This window comes from Macaca fascicularis, chromosome 6 (genome assembly GCF_037993035.2).
Source record: "Macaca fascicularis isolate 582-1 chromosome 6, T2T-MFA8v1.1".
Classification (NCBI taxonomy): Eukaryota; Metazoa; Chordata; class Mammalia; order Primates; family Cercopithecidae; genus Macaca; species Macaca fascicularis.
The window spans coordinates 125,479,330-125,498,076 of record NC_088380.1 but is presented as its reverse complement, the minus strand read 5'-3'; the positions used below and the strand labels follow the sequence as shown (position 1 = coordinate 125,498,076).

Below are 18,747 nucleotides of genomic sequence, written 5' to 3'. Positions count from 1 at the left end.
AGCAGCAGAAACCTCAGCAGAGATAAATGCTCCTGTCTGACTGCTTTGAAGAGAGCAGTGGATCTCCCAGCATGGAGGTTGAGATCTGAGAATGGACAGACTGCCTGCTCAAGTGGGTCTCTGACCCCTGAGTAGCCTAACTGGGAGATATCCCCCACTAGGTGCAGACTGACACCTCACACCTCTCACGGTAGGGTACAGCCCTGAGATGAAGCTTCCAGAGCAAGAATCAGACAGCAACACTTGCTGTTCAGTAATATTCTATCTTCTGCAGCCTCCGCTGCTGATACCCAGGCAAACAGGTCTGGAGTGGACCTCAAGCAAACTCCAACAGACCTACAGCTGAGGGTCCTGACTGTTAGAAGGAAAACTAACAAACAGAATGGACACCCACACCAAAACCCCATCAGTATGTCACCATCATCAAAGACCAAAGGCAGATAAAACCACAAAGATGGGGAAAAAGCAGTGCAGAAAAGCTGGAAATTCAAAAAATCAGAGCGCATCTCACCCTCCAAAGGAATGCAGCTCATTGCCAGCAATGGAGCAAAGCTGGATGGAGAATGACTTTGACAAGCTGAGAGAAGAAGTCTTCAGTTGATCAAACTTCTCAGAGCTAAAGGAGGAACTATGTAACTGGTGCAAAGAAACTAAAAATCTTGAAGAAAGAATGGAGGAATGGATAACTAGAATAATCAATGCCTGCCCTAAAAGAGATCCTGAAGGAAGCCCTAAACATGGAAAGGAAAAACAGGTACCAGCCATTGCAAAAACATGTCAAAATGTAAAGTCCATCGATGCCAGGAAGAAACTGCATCAACTAGTGAGCCAAATAACCAGCTAATATCATAATGACAGGATCAAGCTCACACATACCAATATTAACCTTAAATGTAAATGGACTAAATGGTCCAATTAAAAGACACAGACTGGCAAGTTGGATAAAGAGTCAAGACCCATCAGTTTGCTGTATTCAGGAGACCCATGTCATGTGCAGAGACACACATAGGCTCAAAAAACAAGGAATGGAGGAAGATCTACCAAGCAAATGGAAAACAAACAAACAAAAAGCAGCAGTTGCAATCCTAGTCTCTGATGAAACAGACTTTAAACCATCAAAGATCAAAAGAGACAAAGAAGGCCATTACATAATGGTAAAGGGATTAATTCATCAGGAAGAGCTAACTATCCTAAATATATATGCACCCAAACAGGAGCACCCAGATTCATAAAGCAAGTCCTTAGAGACTTACAAAGAGACTTACGCTCCCATACAATAATAATGGGAGACTTTAACACCCCACTGTCAACATAAGACAGATCAACGACACAGAAAGTTAGCAAGGATATCCAGGAATTGAACTCAACTCTGCACCAAGCAGACCTAATAGACATCTACAGAACTCTCCCCTCAGATCAACAGAATATACATTCTTCTCAGTACCACATCACACATATTCCAAAATTGACCACATAGTTGGAAGTAAAGCACTCCTCAGCAAATGTACAAGAACAGAAATTATAACAAACTGTCTCTCAGACCACAGTGCAATCAAACTAGAAGTCAGGACTAGGAAACTCAATCAAAACCGCTCAATTACATGGAAACTGAACAACCTGCTCCTGAATGACTACTGGGTACATAACGAAATGAAGGCAGAAATAAAGATGTTCTTTGAAACCAATGAGAACAAAGATACAACATACCAGAATCTCTGGGACACATTTAAAGCAGTGTGTAGAGGGAAATTTATAGCACTAAATGCCCACAAGAGACAGCAGGAAAGATCTAAAATTGACACCCTACCATCACAATTAAAAGAACTAGAGAAGCAAGAGCAAACACATTCAAAAGCTAGCAGAAGGCAAGAAATAACTAAGATCAGAGCAGAACTGAAGGAGATAGAGACACAAAACACCCTCCAAAAAATCAGTGAATCCAGGAGCTGGTTTTTTGAAAAGATCAACAAAATTGATAGACTGCTAGCAAGACTAATAAAGAAGAAAAGAGAGAAGAATCAAATAGACGAAATAAAAAAATGATAACGGGGATATCACCACTGACCCCGCAGAAATATAAACTACCATCAGAGAATACTGTGAACACATCTACACAAATAAACTAGAAAACCTAGAAGAAATGGATAATTTCCTGGACACTTACACTCTTCCAAGACTAAACCAGGAAGAAGTTGAGTCCCTGAATAGACCAATAGCAGGCTCTGAAATTGAGGCAATAATTAATAGCCTACCAACCAAAAAAAGTCCAGGACCAGACGGATTCACAGCCGAATTCTACCAGAGGTACAAGGAGGAGTTGGTACCATTCCTTCTGAAACTATTCCAATCAATAGAAAACAAGGGAATCCTCCCTAACTCATTTTATGAGGCCAACATCATTCTGATACCAAAGCCTGACAGAGATACAACAAAGAAACAGAATTTTAGACCAATATCCCTGATGAATGTTGATGCAGAAATCCTCAATAAAATACTGGGAAACTGAATCCAGCAGCACATCAAAAAGCGTATCCACCATGATCAAGTGGGCTTCATCCCTGGGATGCAAGGCTGATTCAACATACGCAAATCAATAAATGTAATCCAGCATATAAACAGAACCAAAGACAAAAAACACATGATTATCTCAATAGATGCAGAAAAGGCCTTTGACAAAATTCAACAGCCCTTCATGCTAAAACCTCTCAATAAATTCGGTATTGATGGGAACACATCTCAAAATAATAAGAGCTATTTATGATAAACCCACAACCAATATACTGAATGGGCAAAAACTGGAAGCATTCCCTTTGAAAACTGGCACAAGACAGGGATGCCCTCTCTCACCACTCCTATTCAACATAGTGTTGGAAGTTCTGGCTAGGGCAATCAGGCAAGAGAAAGAAATCAAGGGTATTCAGTTAGGAAAAGAAGAAGTCAAATTGTCCCTGTTTGCAGATGACATGATTATATATTTAGAAAACCCCATCGTCTCAGCCCAAAATCTCCTTAAGTTGATAAGCAACGTCAGCAAAGTCTCAGGATACAAAATCAATGTGCAAAAATCACAAGCATTCTTATACACCAGTAACAGACAAACAGAGAGTCAAATCATGAATGAACTCCCATTCACAATAGCTTCAAAGAGAATAAAATACATAGGAATCCAACTTACAAGGGATTAAAAGACCTCTTCAAAGAGAACTAAAAACCATTTCTCAGTGAAATAAAAGAGGACACAAACAAATGGAAGAGCATACCATGCTCATGGATAGGAAGAATCAATATAGTGAAAATGGCCATACTGCCCAAGGTAATTTATAGGTTCAATGCCATCCCCATCAAGCTACCAATGACTTTCTTCACAGAATTGGGAAAAACTGCTTTAAAGTTCATATGGAACTAAAAAAGAGCCTGCATTGCCAAAACAATCCTAAGTCAAAAGAACAAAACTGGAGGCATCACGCTACCTGACTTCAAACTATACTACAAGGCTACAGTAACCAAAACAGCATGTTACTGGTACCAAAACAGAGATGTAGACCAATGGAACAGAACAGAGTCCTCAGAAATAATACCACACATCTACAGCCATCTGATCTTTGACAAACCTGACAAAAACAAGAAATGGCGAAAGGATTTCCTATTTAATAAATGATGCTGGGAAAATTGGCTAGCCATAAGTAGAAAGCTGAAACTGGATCCTTTCCTTACTCCTTATATGAAAATTAATTGAAGATGATTTAGAGACTTAAATGTTAGACCTAATACCATAAAAACCCTAGAAGAAAACCTAGGTAATACCATTCAGGACATAGGCATGGGCAAGGACTTCATGTCTAAAACACCAAAAGCAAAGGCAACAAGAGGCCAAATTGACAAATGGGATGTAATTAAACTAAAGAGCTTCTGCATAGCAAAAGAAACTACCATCAGGATGAACAGGCAACCTACAGAATGGGAGAAAATTTTTGCAATCTACTCATCTGACAAAGGATTAATATCCAGAACCTATAAAGAACTCAATCAAATTTATAAGAAAAGAACAACCCCATCCAAAAGTGGGCAAAGGATATGAACAGACAGTTCTCAAAAGAAGACATTCATACAGTCAACAAACACATGAAAAAATGCTCATCATCACTCGTCATCAGAGAAATGCAAATCAAAACCACAATGAGATACCATCTCATACCAGTTAGAATGGCAATCATTAAAAAATCAGAAAATAACAGGTGCTGGAGAGGATGTGGAGAAATAGGAACACTTTTACACTGTTGGTGGGACTGTAAACTAGTTCAACCATTGTGGAAAATAGTGTGGTGATTCCTCAAAGATCTAGAACTAGAAATACCATTTGACCCTGCCATCCCATTACTTGGGATATACCCAAAGGATTATAAGTCACGCTGCTATAAAGACACATGCACACATATGTTTATTGCAGCACTATTCACAATAGCAAAGACTGGGAATCAACCCAAATGTCCATCAGTGACAGACTGGATTAAGAAAATGTGGCATATATACACCATGGAATACTATGCAGCCATAAAAAAGGATGAGTTTGTGTCTTTGTAGGGACATGGATGCAGCTGGAAACCATCATTCTCAGCAATCTATCGCAAGAACAGAAAACCAAATATCGCATGTTCTCACTCATAGGTGGGAATTGAAGCAGGAGATCACTTGGACACAGGAAGGGGATCATCACACATCGGGTCCTATTGTAGGGAGGCGGTGGGGGGAGGGATAACATTGGGAGAGATATCTCATGTAAATGACGAGTTAATGGGTGCAGTACACCAACATGGCAGATGTATACATATGTAACAAACCTGCACATTGTGCACATGTACCCTAGAACTTAAAGTATAATAATAATAAAAATGTGATTATATGAATGTTGTTCTTGGTTCTGTTAATTGTATATATTATGTTTATTAATTTACATACATTGAGCCATTCTTGTATCCCTGGTATGAATCCAGTTAATCATAGTGAGTTATCTTTTTAATGAGCTGTTAAGTTTAGTTTGCTGGTGTTTGGATGTAATCTCATTTGTCTGTTTTGTTGACTGGGCTTTTGGGGTCATATCCAGAAAATCTTTGCCCAAACCAATGTCAAATAGCTGTTCCCCTAAGTTTTCTTCTAATGCTTTCACAATTTCATGTTTTATTTAACTTTTTAATCCATTTTGAGTTGCTTTTTTTAATGATGTGTGATCAGAGTCCAGTTTTATTCTTCTAAATGTGGATGTCTAGTTTGTCCAGCACCGTTTATTGAAGAGACCAATTGTTTCCCATTTTGCATTCTTGGCAACTTCACCTAAGATCAATTTTGCATAAATGTGTAGATTTATTTCTGAACTCTCTACTACTGTGTTCCATTGGTCTACTGTCTTTTTTTTTTTTGGTGAGATGGAGATTTATTCTTGTTGCAAAGGCTGGAGTGCAATGATGCGATCTCGGCTCACCGCATCCTCCGCCTCCCAGATTCAAGAGATTCTCCTGCTTCAGCCTCCCGAGTAGCTGGGATTGCAGGCAAGTGTCACCATGCTTGGCTAATTTTGTATTTTTAGTAGAGACAGGGTTTCACCGTATTGCCCAGGCTGATCTCGAACTCCTGACCTCAGGTGATCCGCCCGCCTTGGCCTCCCAAAGTGCTGGGATTCCAGGCGTGAGCCACTGCGCCCAGCCAGTCTACTGTCTTTTTTTATGCTGGTATCATACTGATTTGATTGCCATAGCTTTGTAGTATATTTTAATATTAGGTAATGTGTTTCCTCTAGGTTTGTTCTTGCTTAAGATGGCTTTGGTTAGTCTGGGTCTTTTGTCCTAATGTATGGATTTTAGGTTGTTTTTTGTGTTTCTGTGAAAAATTTCATTGGAATTTGGTAGGGATTACACTGAATCTGTATATCACTTTGGTTATGTGACATTGTAGCAATATTAATTCTTCCAATTCATGAACACAGGATACTTTTCTATTGATTTTTATCTTCTTTAGTTTCTTTTATAATTTTCAGTGTATAGATATTTTACCTTCTTGGTAAAATTTATTACTAAATATTTTATTTTTTGGTGCTATTGTAATGGCATTATTTTCTTAGTTTCTATTTCTGAGTTCATAGTTGCTGTACAGGAATGTAGCTAGTTTTTGTTTGTTGATTTTGTATTCTGCAACTTTATTGTGTTTGTGTATTAGTTCTAACAGTGTTCTGGTTGAGTCTTTAGGATTTTCTATATATATGATTATGTCATTTGCAAAGAGACTATTTTACTACCTTCCTAATTTGAATACCTTTAATTTCTTACTCTTGCCTAATTCCTCTGGCTTAGCGCTTCAATACTATATTGAGTAAAAATGGTGAGTGGTCATCCTTGTTTTATTCCTGTTTATGGAGAAAAAACTTTTGGCTTTTTACCACTGACTATGATATTGGCTGTGGCCTTGTCATATGTGGTCTTTATTGTATTGAGGTGCATTTCTTCTATACCTAATTTATTGAGAAAATTAGAAAAGACATTGAATTATATAAATTATTTTCTACATTTTTATTCTTCATTCTGTTAATATGGTTTATCATACTTGAATGAATACCAAATATAGCAGAAGAAAAGAAATAAACATCAGAACCAAAATAAATGAACTAGTGACTAACAAAAAAAAAGTAAGAGATCAATAAAATTAAGAGAAGGTTTTTTGAAAAGATGAACAAAATTGACAAACCTTTAGATTCACTAAGAAAAAGAGAGAGAAGACTCAAATAAATAAAATTTTAAATGAAAAAAGGGACATTACAACTGAAAGAAAATAAATATAAAGGATTGCAGGGCACAGTGGCTCACAACCGTAATCCTAACATTTCGGATTTGCATGTGTTGAACTATCCTTGTACTGCTGAATAAGTCTCACTTGATCACAGTGCATGATCTTTTTAATGTGCTGCTGAATTCCATTTGCTAGTATTTTGCTGAAAAATTTTTCATCAGTATTTGCCAGGGATATTGTTCTGTAATTTTCTTTTTTTTTTTTTTTTTGTACTGTCCTTCTGTGGCTTTGGTATCAGTGTAATGTTGGCCTTACACAATGAATTTGGAAATGTTCCCTCCACCTCAATTTTTTGAAGAGTTTGAGAAAAATTGGCATTGATTAAAAGTTTGATAGAATTAATGAGTGAAGTCATCAAGTCCTGGGCTTTTCTTTCTTCAGATAATTTTGACTACTGATTTAATCTCCTTACTGATTTTTCTGTTCACATTTTCTATTTCTTTGTGATTCAGCCTTGGTTGGTTGTATGTTTCCAATAATTTAACTCTTTCTGCTAGCTTGTCCAATTGGTTGGTATATAGTTGTTCATAGTAGTCTCTTGTGACTCTTTTCTTTTCTTTTTTTTTTTTTTGAGACAGGGACTTGCTCTGTTGCCCAGGCTGGAGTGCAGTGGTGCAATCATGGCTCACTGCAGCCTTTACCTCGTGGGCTCAAGCAATCTTCCTGTCTTAGTCTCCTGAGTAGCTGAGACTACAGGCACATTCCACCATGCCTGGCTAATTTCTTTAATTTTAGTTTTAATTTTTGTAGAGACGGGGTTCCACTATATTGCCTGAGCTGGTCTTGAACTCCTAGGCTTAGGTGATCCTCATACTTTGGCCTCCCGAAATGTTAGGATTACGGTTGTGAGCCACTGTGCCCTGCAATCCTTTATATTTATTTTCTTTCAGTTGTAATGTCCCCTTTTTCATTTAAAATTTTATTTATTTGAGTCTTCTCTCTCTTTTTCTTAGTGAATCTAAAGGTTTGTCAATTTTGTTCATCTTTTCAAAAAACCTTCTCTTAATTTTATTGATCTCTTACTTTTTTTTTGTTAGTCACTAGTTCATTTATTTTGGTTCTGATGTTTATTTCTTTTCTTCTGCTATATTTGGTATTCATTTGTTTTTCTTTTTCTAGTTCTTTGAGGTTGAAAGTCAGGTATTTAAATTTGAGATCTATTGGCATTTATCAGTATAAACTTCCCTCTTAGTGCTGCTTTCATTGCATATTCTAAGTTTTGGTATGTTGTGTTTCCATTTTCCTTTTACTCGCGGTATTTTAAAACATTTCTGTTGTGATGTTTTTTGATTGGTTGTTCAGGAATGTATTGGTCGATTCCTACATATTTGTGTGTTTTCTAATTTTTCTTCTATTATTGATTTCTGCTTTCATATTATTATGGAGTGCTTAATATAATTTCAGTTTTCTTAAAAATTTCAACACTTATTTTCTGGACTAACAGATGACCTATATTGGAGAAATTTTGTGTGTGCTTGAGATGAATGTGTCTTCTGCTACTGTTGGATGGAATATATGCATATGCCTGTTAGGTACATTTGGTCTATTGTGTTGTTCAAATCCACTATTTCCTTATTGATTTTCTATTTCAATGATCTGTTTATTGTTGCAAGTGGGTTATTTATGTTTTCCACTATTATTGTATTGCTGCATATTTTTCCCCTTAGTTCTATTAGTGTTTGCTTTATATACATTTAGGTGCTCTGATGTTGGGTGCATATATAATCATAATTTTTGTATCTTCTTGATGAATTGACCCTTTTATCATTATGTAATTATCTTCTTTGTCTCTTTTTATGGTTTTTTACTTAAAGTTTATTTTTCTGATGTATAGCTACCCCTGCTCTCATTTGGTTACCATTTACATGGAATATCTTTTTCCATCCCTTCACTTTTAGCATATGTGTATGCTTAAATCTAAAATTAATCTCTTATAGGCAGCATAAGGTTTGATCTTGTTTTTAAATCCATTCAGCCACTGTATGTCTTTTGATTGGAGAGTTTAGTCCATTTGCATTTAAAGAAATTATTGATAGGTAAGGACTTACTAATGCTATTTGTTAACTGTTTTAAACTGTTTTGTTTTTAAATTATACTTTAAGTTCTGGGATACGTGTGAAGAATGTGCAGGTTTGTTACATAGGTATACACGTGCCATGGTGGTTTGTTGCACCCATCAACCTGTCATCTACATTAGGTATTTCTCCTAATGCTATCCCTCCCCAAGCCCCTGACTCCCTGACAGGCCCCAGTGTGTGATGTTCCCCTCCCTGTGTCCATGTGTTCTTATTGATTGTTTTGAACTGTTTTATAGTTACTTGTTCTTTTCTTCTTCTTTTGTCTATTTATCTTTTGTGTATCTAGTACAGATTTTGTTTGTGTGTGGGTTTACCATGAGGCTTACATAAAATATTGTATAGTTAAAACAATCCATTTTAAGCTGATTACAACTTAACTTTGATAATGTACAAAAACTCAACATTTTAACTTCTCCTTACTCCAAAGGTCACAATTTGCACATTTTTATATTATGTATCCATTAACACCTTTTAAAAACTCTAGTTATTTGGAACACTTTTGCCTTTTAGCATTTACCTCAGAGTCAAAAATTATTTATGCATCACCATTATAGTATTAGTGTGTTCTGAATTGGACTATATTTTTACTTTACAGTGAGTTGTATACTTTCATATGTTTTTATTTTGTTAGTGTTCTTTCATTTCAACTTGAAGAACTCCTGTTGTCATTTCCTGTAAGGCAATTTTAGTGGTAATGATCTCCCTCAGCTTATTTTTGTCTAAGAGTCTTCGTCTCTCTTTCATTCTGAAAAAAACAGATTTGCTAGGTATAGTATTCTTGGTTGGCAGCCCTTTATTTTCAGCACTTTGAGTATATTAACCCATGCTGTCTTGGTCTGCAAAGTTTCTAATAAGAAAGCTGGTGATAATCTAATGGGGATTATTTTGTATGTGACATGCTTTTCTGTTGCTGCTTTCAAGATTCTCTTTTTTTTCTTCTTTGACTTTGAGAATTTGATTATAATGTGTCTTGTTGAATATCTCTTTATATTTGATCTATTTGCTATTCATGGATCTGGATATTTATTTCCCTTCATTGATTTGGGAAGTTTTCTGTCATTGTTTCTTAAATATGCTTTTTTTAAACTATGCTTCTTTCTTCTAAATATGCTTCTTTCTTCTTCTTTGCTCCATCTGGAACTTCCACCATATGTGTGTTGGTTTATTTGATAGTGTTCCATAGGTTTCTTTACTTTTTAATGTTTTTTCCTATTTGTCCTCTGACTGGGTGGGTAATTTCAAATGACCTGTCTTTGAGCTTCCTGATTCTTTCATCCATTTGACTGAGTTGGCTATTGAAGCTCCTGATGGAATTTTTCAGCAAAGTCATTGTGTTCTTCAGCTCCAGAATTTCTGTTTGGTTCTTTTTTATGGTTTCTTTTTGTAGAACTTTTCATTTTGCTAAGTATTGTTTTGCTGATATTATTTAGTGGTCTTTCTATGTTCTCCTGCTCACTGAACTTCTTTAAGAAAATTATTTTGAGTTCTTTGCCACTCACTTCATAGATCTCCATTCCTTTAGGGTCAGTTACTGGTGCTTTATTTTGTTTCGTTGGTCATATTATTCATTATCCTTATTGCCTTGTGTTGGTGATTTCACATTTGAAGAAGTAGACATCTATTCCAGTCTTTAAAGACTGGGTTTGACAGGTAAAGTCCTTTACCAGTCAGCTCATTCAGAGATTCTTGGTGGGCTGACTGGTAGGGTTCATTTCTGTGGTTGCTACTGAACTTCTTGGGTAGACTTGACTGATGTCTGAATCAGCAGGTATGTGGTTTTGGTACCTGGATCCACAGGGGCCAGCCTAGTGCCTGAATTACCTGGAGTGGTCCTGAGTCCTGGTTCCACTGAAGTAGGCCTGAAGTTGGGTCTGTGTGGACAGGTATGGTGGCTAGGTCTTTGAAGGTGGACCTGGAGCCTGGATGTGTAGGTTCTGGTCTGGTGCAGGGTCCAATGAGTCACTGGTGGGACATCCCTCTGGAAGACATCTGGGTTCATGAGAATGGGCCTGGGATTGGGGTCCTTGGGGGCTATCCTGAAGTCTGAGTCCATGGGAGCTGATCTGGTTCTGGGCCAGGCCTGGGTCTGTAGCTCTAAGTCTTCCTGCAAATTTGTGTTGTGAACTGACTTGCTGCCTTTCTGGTTACTTCACTTCTTTGAATAAGCCCCCTCCCTCCATGACCTACAAGATTTCAGTTTTTTGTCATCTTTAAATCTTTTACTGTCATTTTTATGAGGATAGAGATAAATGTGTGTGTATAACCTACTGTGTTTAATGGGTGGTTTAGAACTCTTTATTTTTCTAAATGACATTATTAAAAATTTATATTGGTATATGTCTTATACTAATTTAATTGTATAAAAACATGTATGCAATTTATATATATTTATAAATTTATAAATATGACTATATTTATAAATATGAATATATATACATGTATAAATATGAACATATATTTATATACATGTATAAATATGAACATATATTTATATACTTATAAATATGAACATATATTTATATACTTATAAATATGAACATATATTTATATACTTATAAATATGAACATATATTTATATACTTATAAATATGAACATATATTTATATACTTATAAATATGAATATATATTTATATATTTGAGAGCATGCTTAAAAATATTTACTAATGGAGGTATTGGATCAAAAATATCTAAAAACTACTCATTTTGAGAATGTGTAATGAAACATTTGAAAAATCTTAGTATGTAAATATAGAAATTGATCTGAGGCTTCTTAAATAACAAATACTAAGAGTTTCACAAGAGCAAAGTGTAACAAGTTCAGTTATACAGCTTGGTATACACACAAGACCAAATGTCCTACATTAATCAGATGAATTTCCAGAAGGTGCCACTGAGTAGAACTTCAGGAATCTTATTTAGCCCGAATTCATGGGATAATTTTCTTATAATTAGAACTATTCAGAAATGAAATGGATTGATTTGAGTTTTTCAACTTTATAATCTGTTTTATTCTCTTTCTTTTCATCATGTACATTTATGTGTGATCTTCAGAGATACTGTATATGAGGTTTCTTTTTTAGGTGACTTACTGGGCTAGAAAAGTTCTGAAGTCCCTCCTAAGTCTGATATTCTATAATTTAAAATGGAACGAAAGTTATAATATACCATAATATGATCAGTTTTGAATAGGCAAAATGGAATTCAGAGTGATAGTTATGTGTGCCATGTATTTTGTAGTTATAGCTTCTTTACTGTTTATAGCTAAAATTTTATCTCATTGACATGACTTATATAAGGTGTTCTCAATAGGGCTTATACAGAGCTCCTTGATTCTTTCAAAGCAAAGGCTTGTCTTGATGAGAAAGACATCCATCCATTTCATTGGGCTGTTTTTCATGTGGTACAAAACTAATTAGATGTCAGGCTTTAGTAGTATAGTTTTAAGTCTTATCTTAGGACACCTAAGGTTTATATAATACCCAGGTGTCAGTCAATTAGAGCAAAAAAAAAAAAAAAAAAAACCAAAAAAAAAAAACAAGTCAATTTTATGAGTCTACATGAGTCAGGCATTTGATTATCCTGAGAAAACAGGTCTGTCTTCTTTCACTGAAGCTTTCCTTCTGCAATCGATTAACTGCTAACTCTTGTTCTATTGACCCTTAGTAATTTGTTGCATGATCTGTCAGTCCTTATCCTAGAGTAAAAGGAGACTCTTCTGTAAATATAAACAGCTGATGAGGTTAAGGGGAACTCAATCTATTCTGGTGTCAGTTAATGTTCGTAGTGTGTATCTCTGTGGAGGGCCAGGTCTTGGAGCTTACTGTGTTGCACATTTTCCAAGATCAAATTACAAGTTATGGCTTTCTCTTTTTACAAACACCAATAGTGGTTGAACAGCCAATACCAGCATGGATATCTACAAACTAAATTTTGACTTTGTCTTCATATTATTGTTATTTTTTTACATTATATTTTTACGAATGTAAGATCCTGCCTTTATGTGGAAATAGCATTTAGAGATTTAATAATTAATTTGCTCTTGCCAGCTAAGGATTAAATGCTGCTGTTGCTTCATTTTACTGTCAAGTATATGCATATCAAAAAATTGTGTGGCTTGTTTAAAACAACTTTAGATCTAATCCTAAAATTGGTATAAACAATTAGTACACCCTTTTAAAGGTTATTGCTGCTGGTTTCATGTTTGTTGGATGTCATTCTGGTCTCTATATCTATATCCCAAATCTTGCTAAATTTTTATATTTAGCAAATTTTTATATTCGTGGGTTAAGTCGTATCAGATTTCCATAAAAATCTTGAGAACATTTTTCTAAAATTTTGCTGAATTAGATGTTTAGATATTAGACATTCAGTGAGGAATTTGCTGGAATGAACTTATGAGCTATCCAAGGTGAGATACGACCTAACACTGCTGAATACTTTTCCTGTTAATGCCTTATCACCTATGTTCAAACTGAAATGTGATACTTTATAGAACACTGATGCATTTAGATGCTGCAGAAGTGTATTGGAAATTTTAGAGAGGCAAAATAGTGTAGACTTAAGAGCACAGACTGACTTCTATTCTGACATTCTCACCTAAAATTCATAAAATGGGGTACTAAGAATTTACTTAATCCTTATCTGAGTCTAAAGTGCTTCATCTTTTCATTCTCTGAAACACCTACCTTTACTTTTACTGGATAAAATCATACACAGGCTTCTGAACATCTTGTTGATTTCTCACCTCTATACCTTCATTGTTTTCTGTACCTATTCGAATCTTTTTATTTTTAATCAGCTGGGTTATCTTTCAAGACAAAATTCATGTATTTTCTTTTCTGTGAAGTCTTTGACTAACCAAAGCAGAGGACTCCTTCCTTTGTGCCCTTATCTATCAAATATTACAGCTCTTTCCACACCATAGTTATCTTGATTTAATTTGCAAGTCTTTTTCTCAGGGTTGTGCACTCTTAAGAACTTAGTAAGTGCTGGATAAGTGCCATTTCTTGTCCTAGGGTGTGTTGGATCAGTTATCAATTGCTGTCTAACAAACCATCTAAATTTGTCACTTAAAACAACACTAATGCGACTGGATGATATTTTCATTAGTCTCCTTTGGGCTCACTCACGTGGCTGCAGTCAGCTGGTAGCTTGGTTGGGACTAGATGGTCTAACACAGGCTTACTCATGTGTCTGGTGCCTCAGTTGGGATTTGTGTGACTAAACTTCTTTCTCTTTGTGTCTTTCCCCTGGGCTTTTTCACATGATGATGGGCAAATCCCATTGGACAAGTACTTACAAAGATTCTGCTCTATCGTGTTTGCTGATGTTCCCTTGGCCAAAGCAGGTCATGAACTAAGCTCAGAGTCAATGTGGGAGAGGACTATGAAAGGACCTGGGACTGGGCACGGTAGCTCTTGCCTGTGATGCCAGTACTTTGGGAGGCTGAGGTGGGAGGATTGCTTGAGTCCAGGAATTTGAGGCCAGCCTGGGCAACATAGCGAGACCCCATCTCTAAAAAAAAATAAATAAATAAAAAGAAAAGCAAGAAAGGACCTGGATTCCAGGATATGTGACTCATTGATGCAGTCCCGTAACAGTCTAGCACACGCATTTACCTTCATGGTCTACCTGTTAAAGAACATTGATTAAAAACTCCTTTTGATTATTTTTCTTCTCCAAAACATCTTCTGTGTTCTCTCCAAAGTTTTTCTTACATGTTTCTATTACACATGGGACAGTCTTCTACTATCTCTCCTGGCAGCACTAGTGAGGTGCACATTAAGAACATGGAGGATGCATTCACTTATAGTCCACCTTTTTTCAAAAAAAAAAAAAGTAAGATATCAACTTGGACATAGGGTCACCTCGGAAACTTTAAGTGTATAATTTATTATATAGGATTTAATACATGTTGCCTCCCAGGTCAAGTGAGTGCTTATTGAAGGTAATAAAATATCCAAAAGAAATATATTGTTTCTCAAATTTCAATTTTGAAAAGATAAAAACAAAAAACCTCCAGTACTCTGTGTAAATAAGGGGTCAGGTAGAAGGGCACATTTATGTGCAGTGGGAATGAAATTGTCACAACTGTTCTATAAAGCAATTTGGCAGTCTATATTGAGACCTTAAGAAGTTCATATTGAGTCAAGTCCAATGGTCCTACTTTTAGAAAATCATTCTAAGGGAATATCTTAGATATACAATCATGTGCAATGATGTTTATTGCTGCATTATATATGCAGACAAAAGTAAAAAAAATTCAGATAGGGAAGTGATGAAGTTATGAAACAGGTCTATAGCGGAATATTATGTAACCAGTAAGAAGTTGTCTGTAGAAAATTATTGTAATGACTTAGAAAATTGCTCACAGTGTACAATGTAAGTGATTGAAAGGTATATAGAGGATTAATTAAATTCTGTAAAACATTATGTGTAGGTATGAGTGTATGTGTGTGAATGTGTTCAGTGAACTATATTTAGCACATTCTTCTTCACACTGGGATGTAGAGGGAAAGAAGAAAGACATGGTTATTTCTCTCACTCTGCCTACAGATTAGTGGGGAAGACATGCTAAAGATCACTGATGCTTATTGGAATAACAGCCACATTTGATATGGAAAAGGACCAAAAAGAAAGTGGAGTGAGGAATAAGTGTTGTTGGTTTGAAGGGACTGAGTGAGGGGTAAGTATTTATCTGGGGTAGGGGAGAATTGTAGGTGTGAGAGATTGAATGACTAATTCAAATGAGCTAAAAGCACTTTTAAGAATTTCCACTGCTGGGCGTGATGGCTCACACGTGTAATCCCAGCACTTTGGGAGGCCGACACCGGCGGATCACCTGAGGTCGAGAGTTCGAGACCAGCCTGGCCAACCAATGTGGTGAAACCCCATCTCTACTAAAAATTCAAAAATAAGCCAGGAGTGGTGGTGCATGCCTGTAATCCCAGCTACTTGTGAGACTGAGGCAGGTGAATCGCTTGAATCCAGGAGGCGGAAGTTGCAGTGAGCCGAGATTGCACCACTGTACTCCAGCCTGGGTGACACAGTAAGACTCTGTTAAAAAAAAAAAAAAAAGAAAGAAAGAATTTCCACTAAATATATTTCTTTATCATTTTTTTGCAAGGAGTATTATAAATATTTAAGTTATTTTTCAAGTATTTTAGATGCAAAACTAAAATATCTTTTGGTATGACACCATGCTGGCATAAAACACTGAAGAACCCATAGGTTACTATGGGACACACACACACACACACACACACACACACACACACACAACTTTAGACAAATTAAAATTTTTTCATTGTTGCATAATAGATATACATAGTTTTGGGGGCACATATGACAATACAGTACATTCACATAATTTGTAAAGATCAAATCAGTGAAACTAGGATATCTGTCACTTTAAATATTTGTCCTTTCTTTTTGCTGGAACCATTCAGTTCTTCTCTTCTAGCTATTTTGAAATGTACAATAGATTACTGTAAACAATAGTTAACAGTCTTATTTCTTCTATCAAACTGCATATTTGTACTCATTAATTGACTTCTCTTCATCCTTCATCTGCCCATCATTCCTGGCCTCTGGTAATCATGAGTCTACTCTCCATCTTCATGAGATCCACTTTTTTTGCTCCCACATATGAATGAGAACATGTGATACTTGTTTTTGTGTGCCTGGCCTATTTCACTGAGCATAAAGACATGCAGTTCCACCCATGTTGCTGAAAATGACAGAATTTCACTCTTTTTTATGCCCAGATAATATTCCATTGTGCATATTTGCCACGTTTTCTATATTCGTTCATGTGTTAATGGATACTTAGACTGATTCCATATTTTGGCGATTGTAAATAGTGCTACAATAAACATGGAGTGCAGATGTCTTTCTGATGTATCGATTTCCTTTCTTTTGGATATATGCCCAATAGTAGAATTGCTGGATTATATTGTAGTTCTGTTTTTAGTTTTTTGGGGAACCTCCATACTGTTCTTCATAGTGGCTATACTAATTTACATTCCCACCAACAGTGTATGGGGGTTCCCCTTTCTCTGTATCTTTACCAGCATCTGTTATTTCATGTCTTCTTGATAAAAGCCATTTTAACTGGGGTGAAATGATATCTCACTGTGGTTTGATTTGCTTTTCTCTGATTATTAGTGATGTTGAGCATTTGTTCATATATCTGTAGGCTATGTGTATGTCTTCTTTTGAGAAATGTCTATTCAGATCTTTGGCCCGTTTTTTTAATAGAATTATTTATGTTTTTTGCAGTTCTTTATGTGAGCAGTGTTTCAGTACTATCAGAGATGGGAGATATTTAAGAATGTGTTAGGCCATAAATGCCCACCACTACTCACTACTCTGTACTGACAGAGCATTACTTGTAATGTAGCAGGATAAGCCACAGACAAAACCCCTCAGACACTGAGTTAAAGAAGGAAGGGCTTTATTCAGCTGGGAGCTTTGGCAAGACTCATGTCTCCAACAACTGAGCTCCCCGAGTGAGCAATTCCTGTCCCTTTTGAGGGCTCACAACTCTAAGGAGGTCCATGTGAGAGGGTTGTGATCAATTGAGCAAGCAGTGGGTACATGACTGGGAGCTGCATGCACCAGTAATTAGAATGGAACAGAACAGGACAGGGATTTTCACAGTGCTTTTCTATATAATGTCTGAAATCTACAGATGACATAACCGATTAGGTCAGGGGTCAATCTTTAACTACCACGCCCAGGGTGTGGCACCGGGCTGTCTGCTTGTGGATTTCATTTCTGCCTTTTAGTTTTTACTTCTTCTTTGTTTGGAGGCAGAAATTGGGAATAAGACAGTATGAGGGGTGGTCTCCTCCCTTAGTAAGAAATGACAGCACTGGGTGAATGTAATCCAGTCTAAGCTAAAGAATGAAATCTATCTTAAGTTGAAGTACAGCTTAAATCTATTCCAATGACATTTTATTTTGTTGTTTTAAAAGTCTACCCTTTCATTAAAAAAATCTGCAGAACGAATGCACCGAGGGCTCGAGAATGAGCATTGGCATTGGCATTTTCACTCCTTCTCCATAAAACAGATTGAAACAGACAGGGAAGAAAGGTAAATACCTGTGACCTCCTTTAAATCGGCCTCTGCAGAAATCATTGGGAATGAAATGAAGCCTGCAGTGAAGAGTACTCAGGGAGGCCCCTCAGGTTTCCCCTCCTCCAATGGAACTTCTTTTCACTCTCAGTAACTCTTTTGTGCTCTCAGGAGGAAAACAGCTAATAAGCTTAGATATGAACAATTGGCTCCACATGTATCATGCAAATTTCTCCAACTTCATTTGCAAAAAACTGCTGAATGACATTTCCTCAGCTCTAGCTACTGTCCATACCTCTGGGGAATGCGGACAGTGTGGTAGGGTCAACTCCATCATAAAGAGGCTTTCTTGGTCTCAATAGGCACTTTATGCTCATTCAAAAAGAAATGCTTTGAAGGCTTTTTTGGCTAGAGTGTGTGAGCATTGCTGTGCAAACAGAAAGAGCCAGCTTATGCTGGGCCAAGGGGAATTAGGCTGACCCGTGAAGGGTCCTAGAACTGGCTCTGAGGTGATGTGGTTTGATGTGGGTTTGAAGATGACCTCCAAATACCTGGTCAGTTTACAGTAACCCTTTGCACTCGACTCACACTGGTGGATGTGAGACGTGTCTAAAATATGTGTGACTGTTTTACTCACAGGCAGTTTTTCTTTATTCTAGATTGGGCCCCTAACCATGTTTTAAACTACTATATATTTTACCACTATTTAGGGTTATGTAGACCAAACAAAATAATTATTCCTGAGAATAATCCTT

At 36.5% G+C, this 18,747-nt stretch overlaps 1 protein-coding gene across 1 annotated transcript in view; it reads left to right on the top strand.

Moving 5' to 3' along the window:
• Positions 1 to 15,655, top strand: part of DTWD2 (DTW domain containing 2) — a 207,070-nt gene extending 191,415 nt beyond the window's left edge. Inside the window, exon 6 of the mRNA XM_073994087.1 lies at positions 15,469 to 15,655. Coding sequence (XP_073850188.1) covers positions 15,469 to 15,528 — 60 coding nt within the window. The 3' untranslated portion in view covers positions 15,529 to 15,655. The remainder of the gene's footprint in view (positions 1 to 15,468) is intronic.
• The last annotated feature ends 3,092 nt before the right edge of the window (positions 15,656 to 18,747 follow it).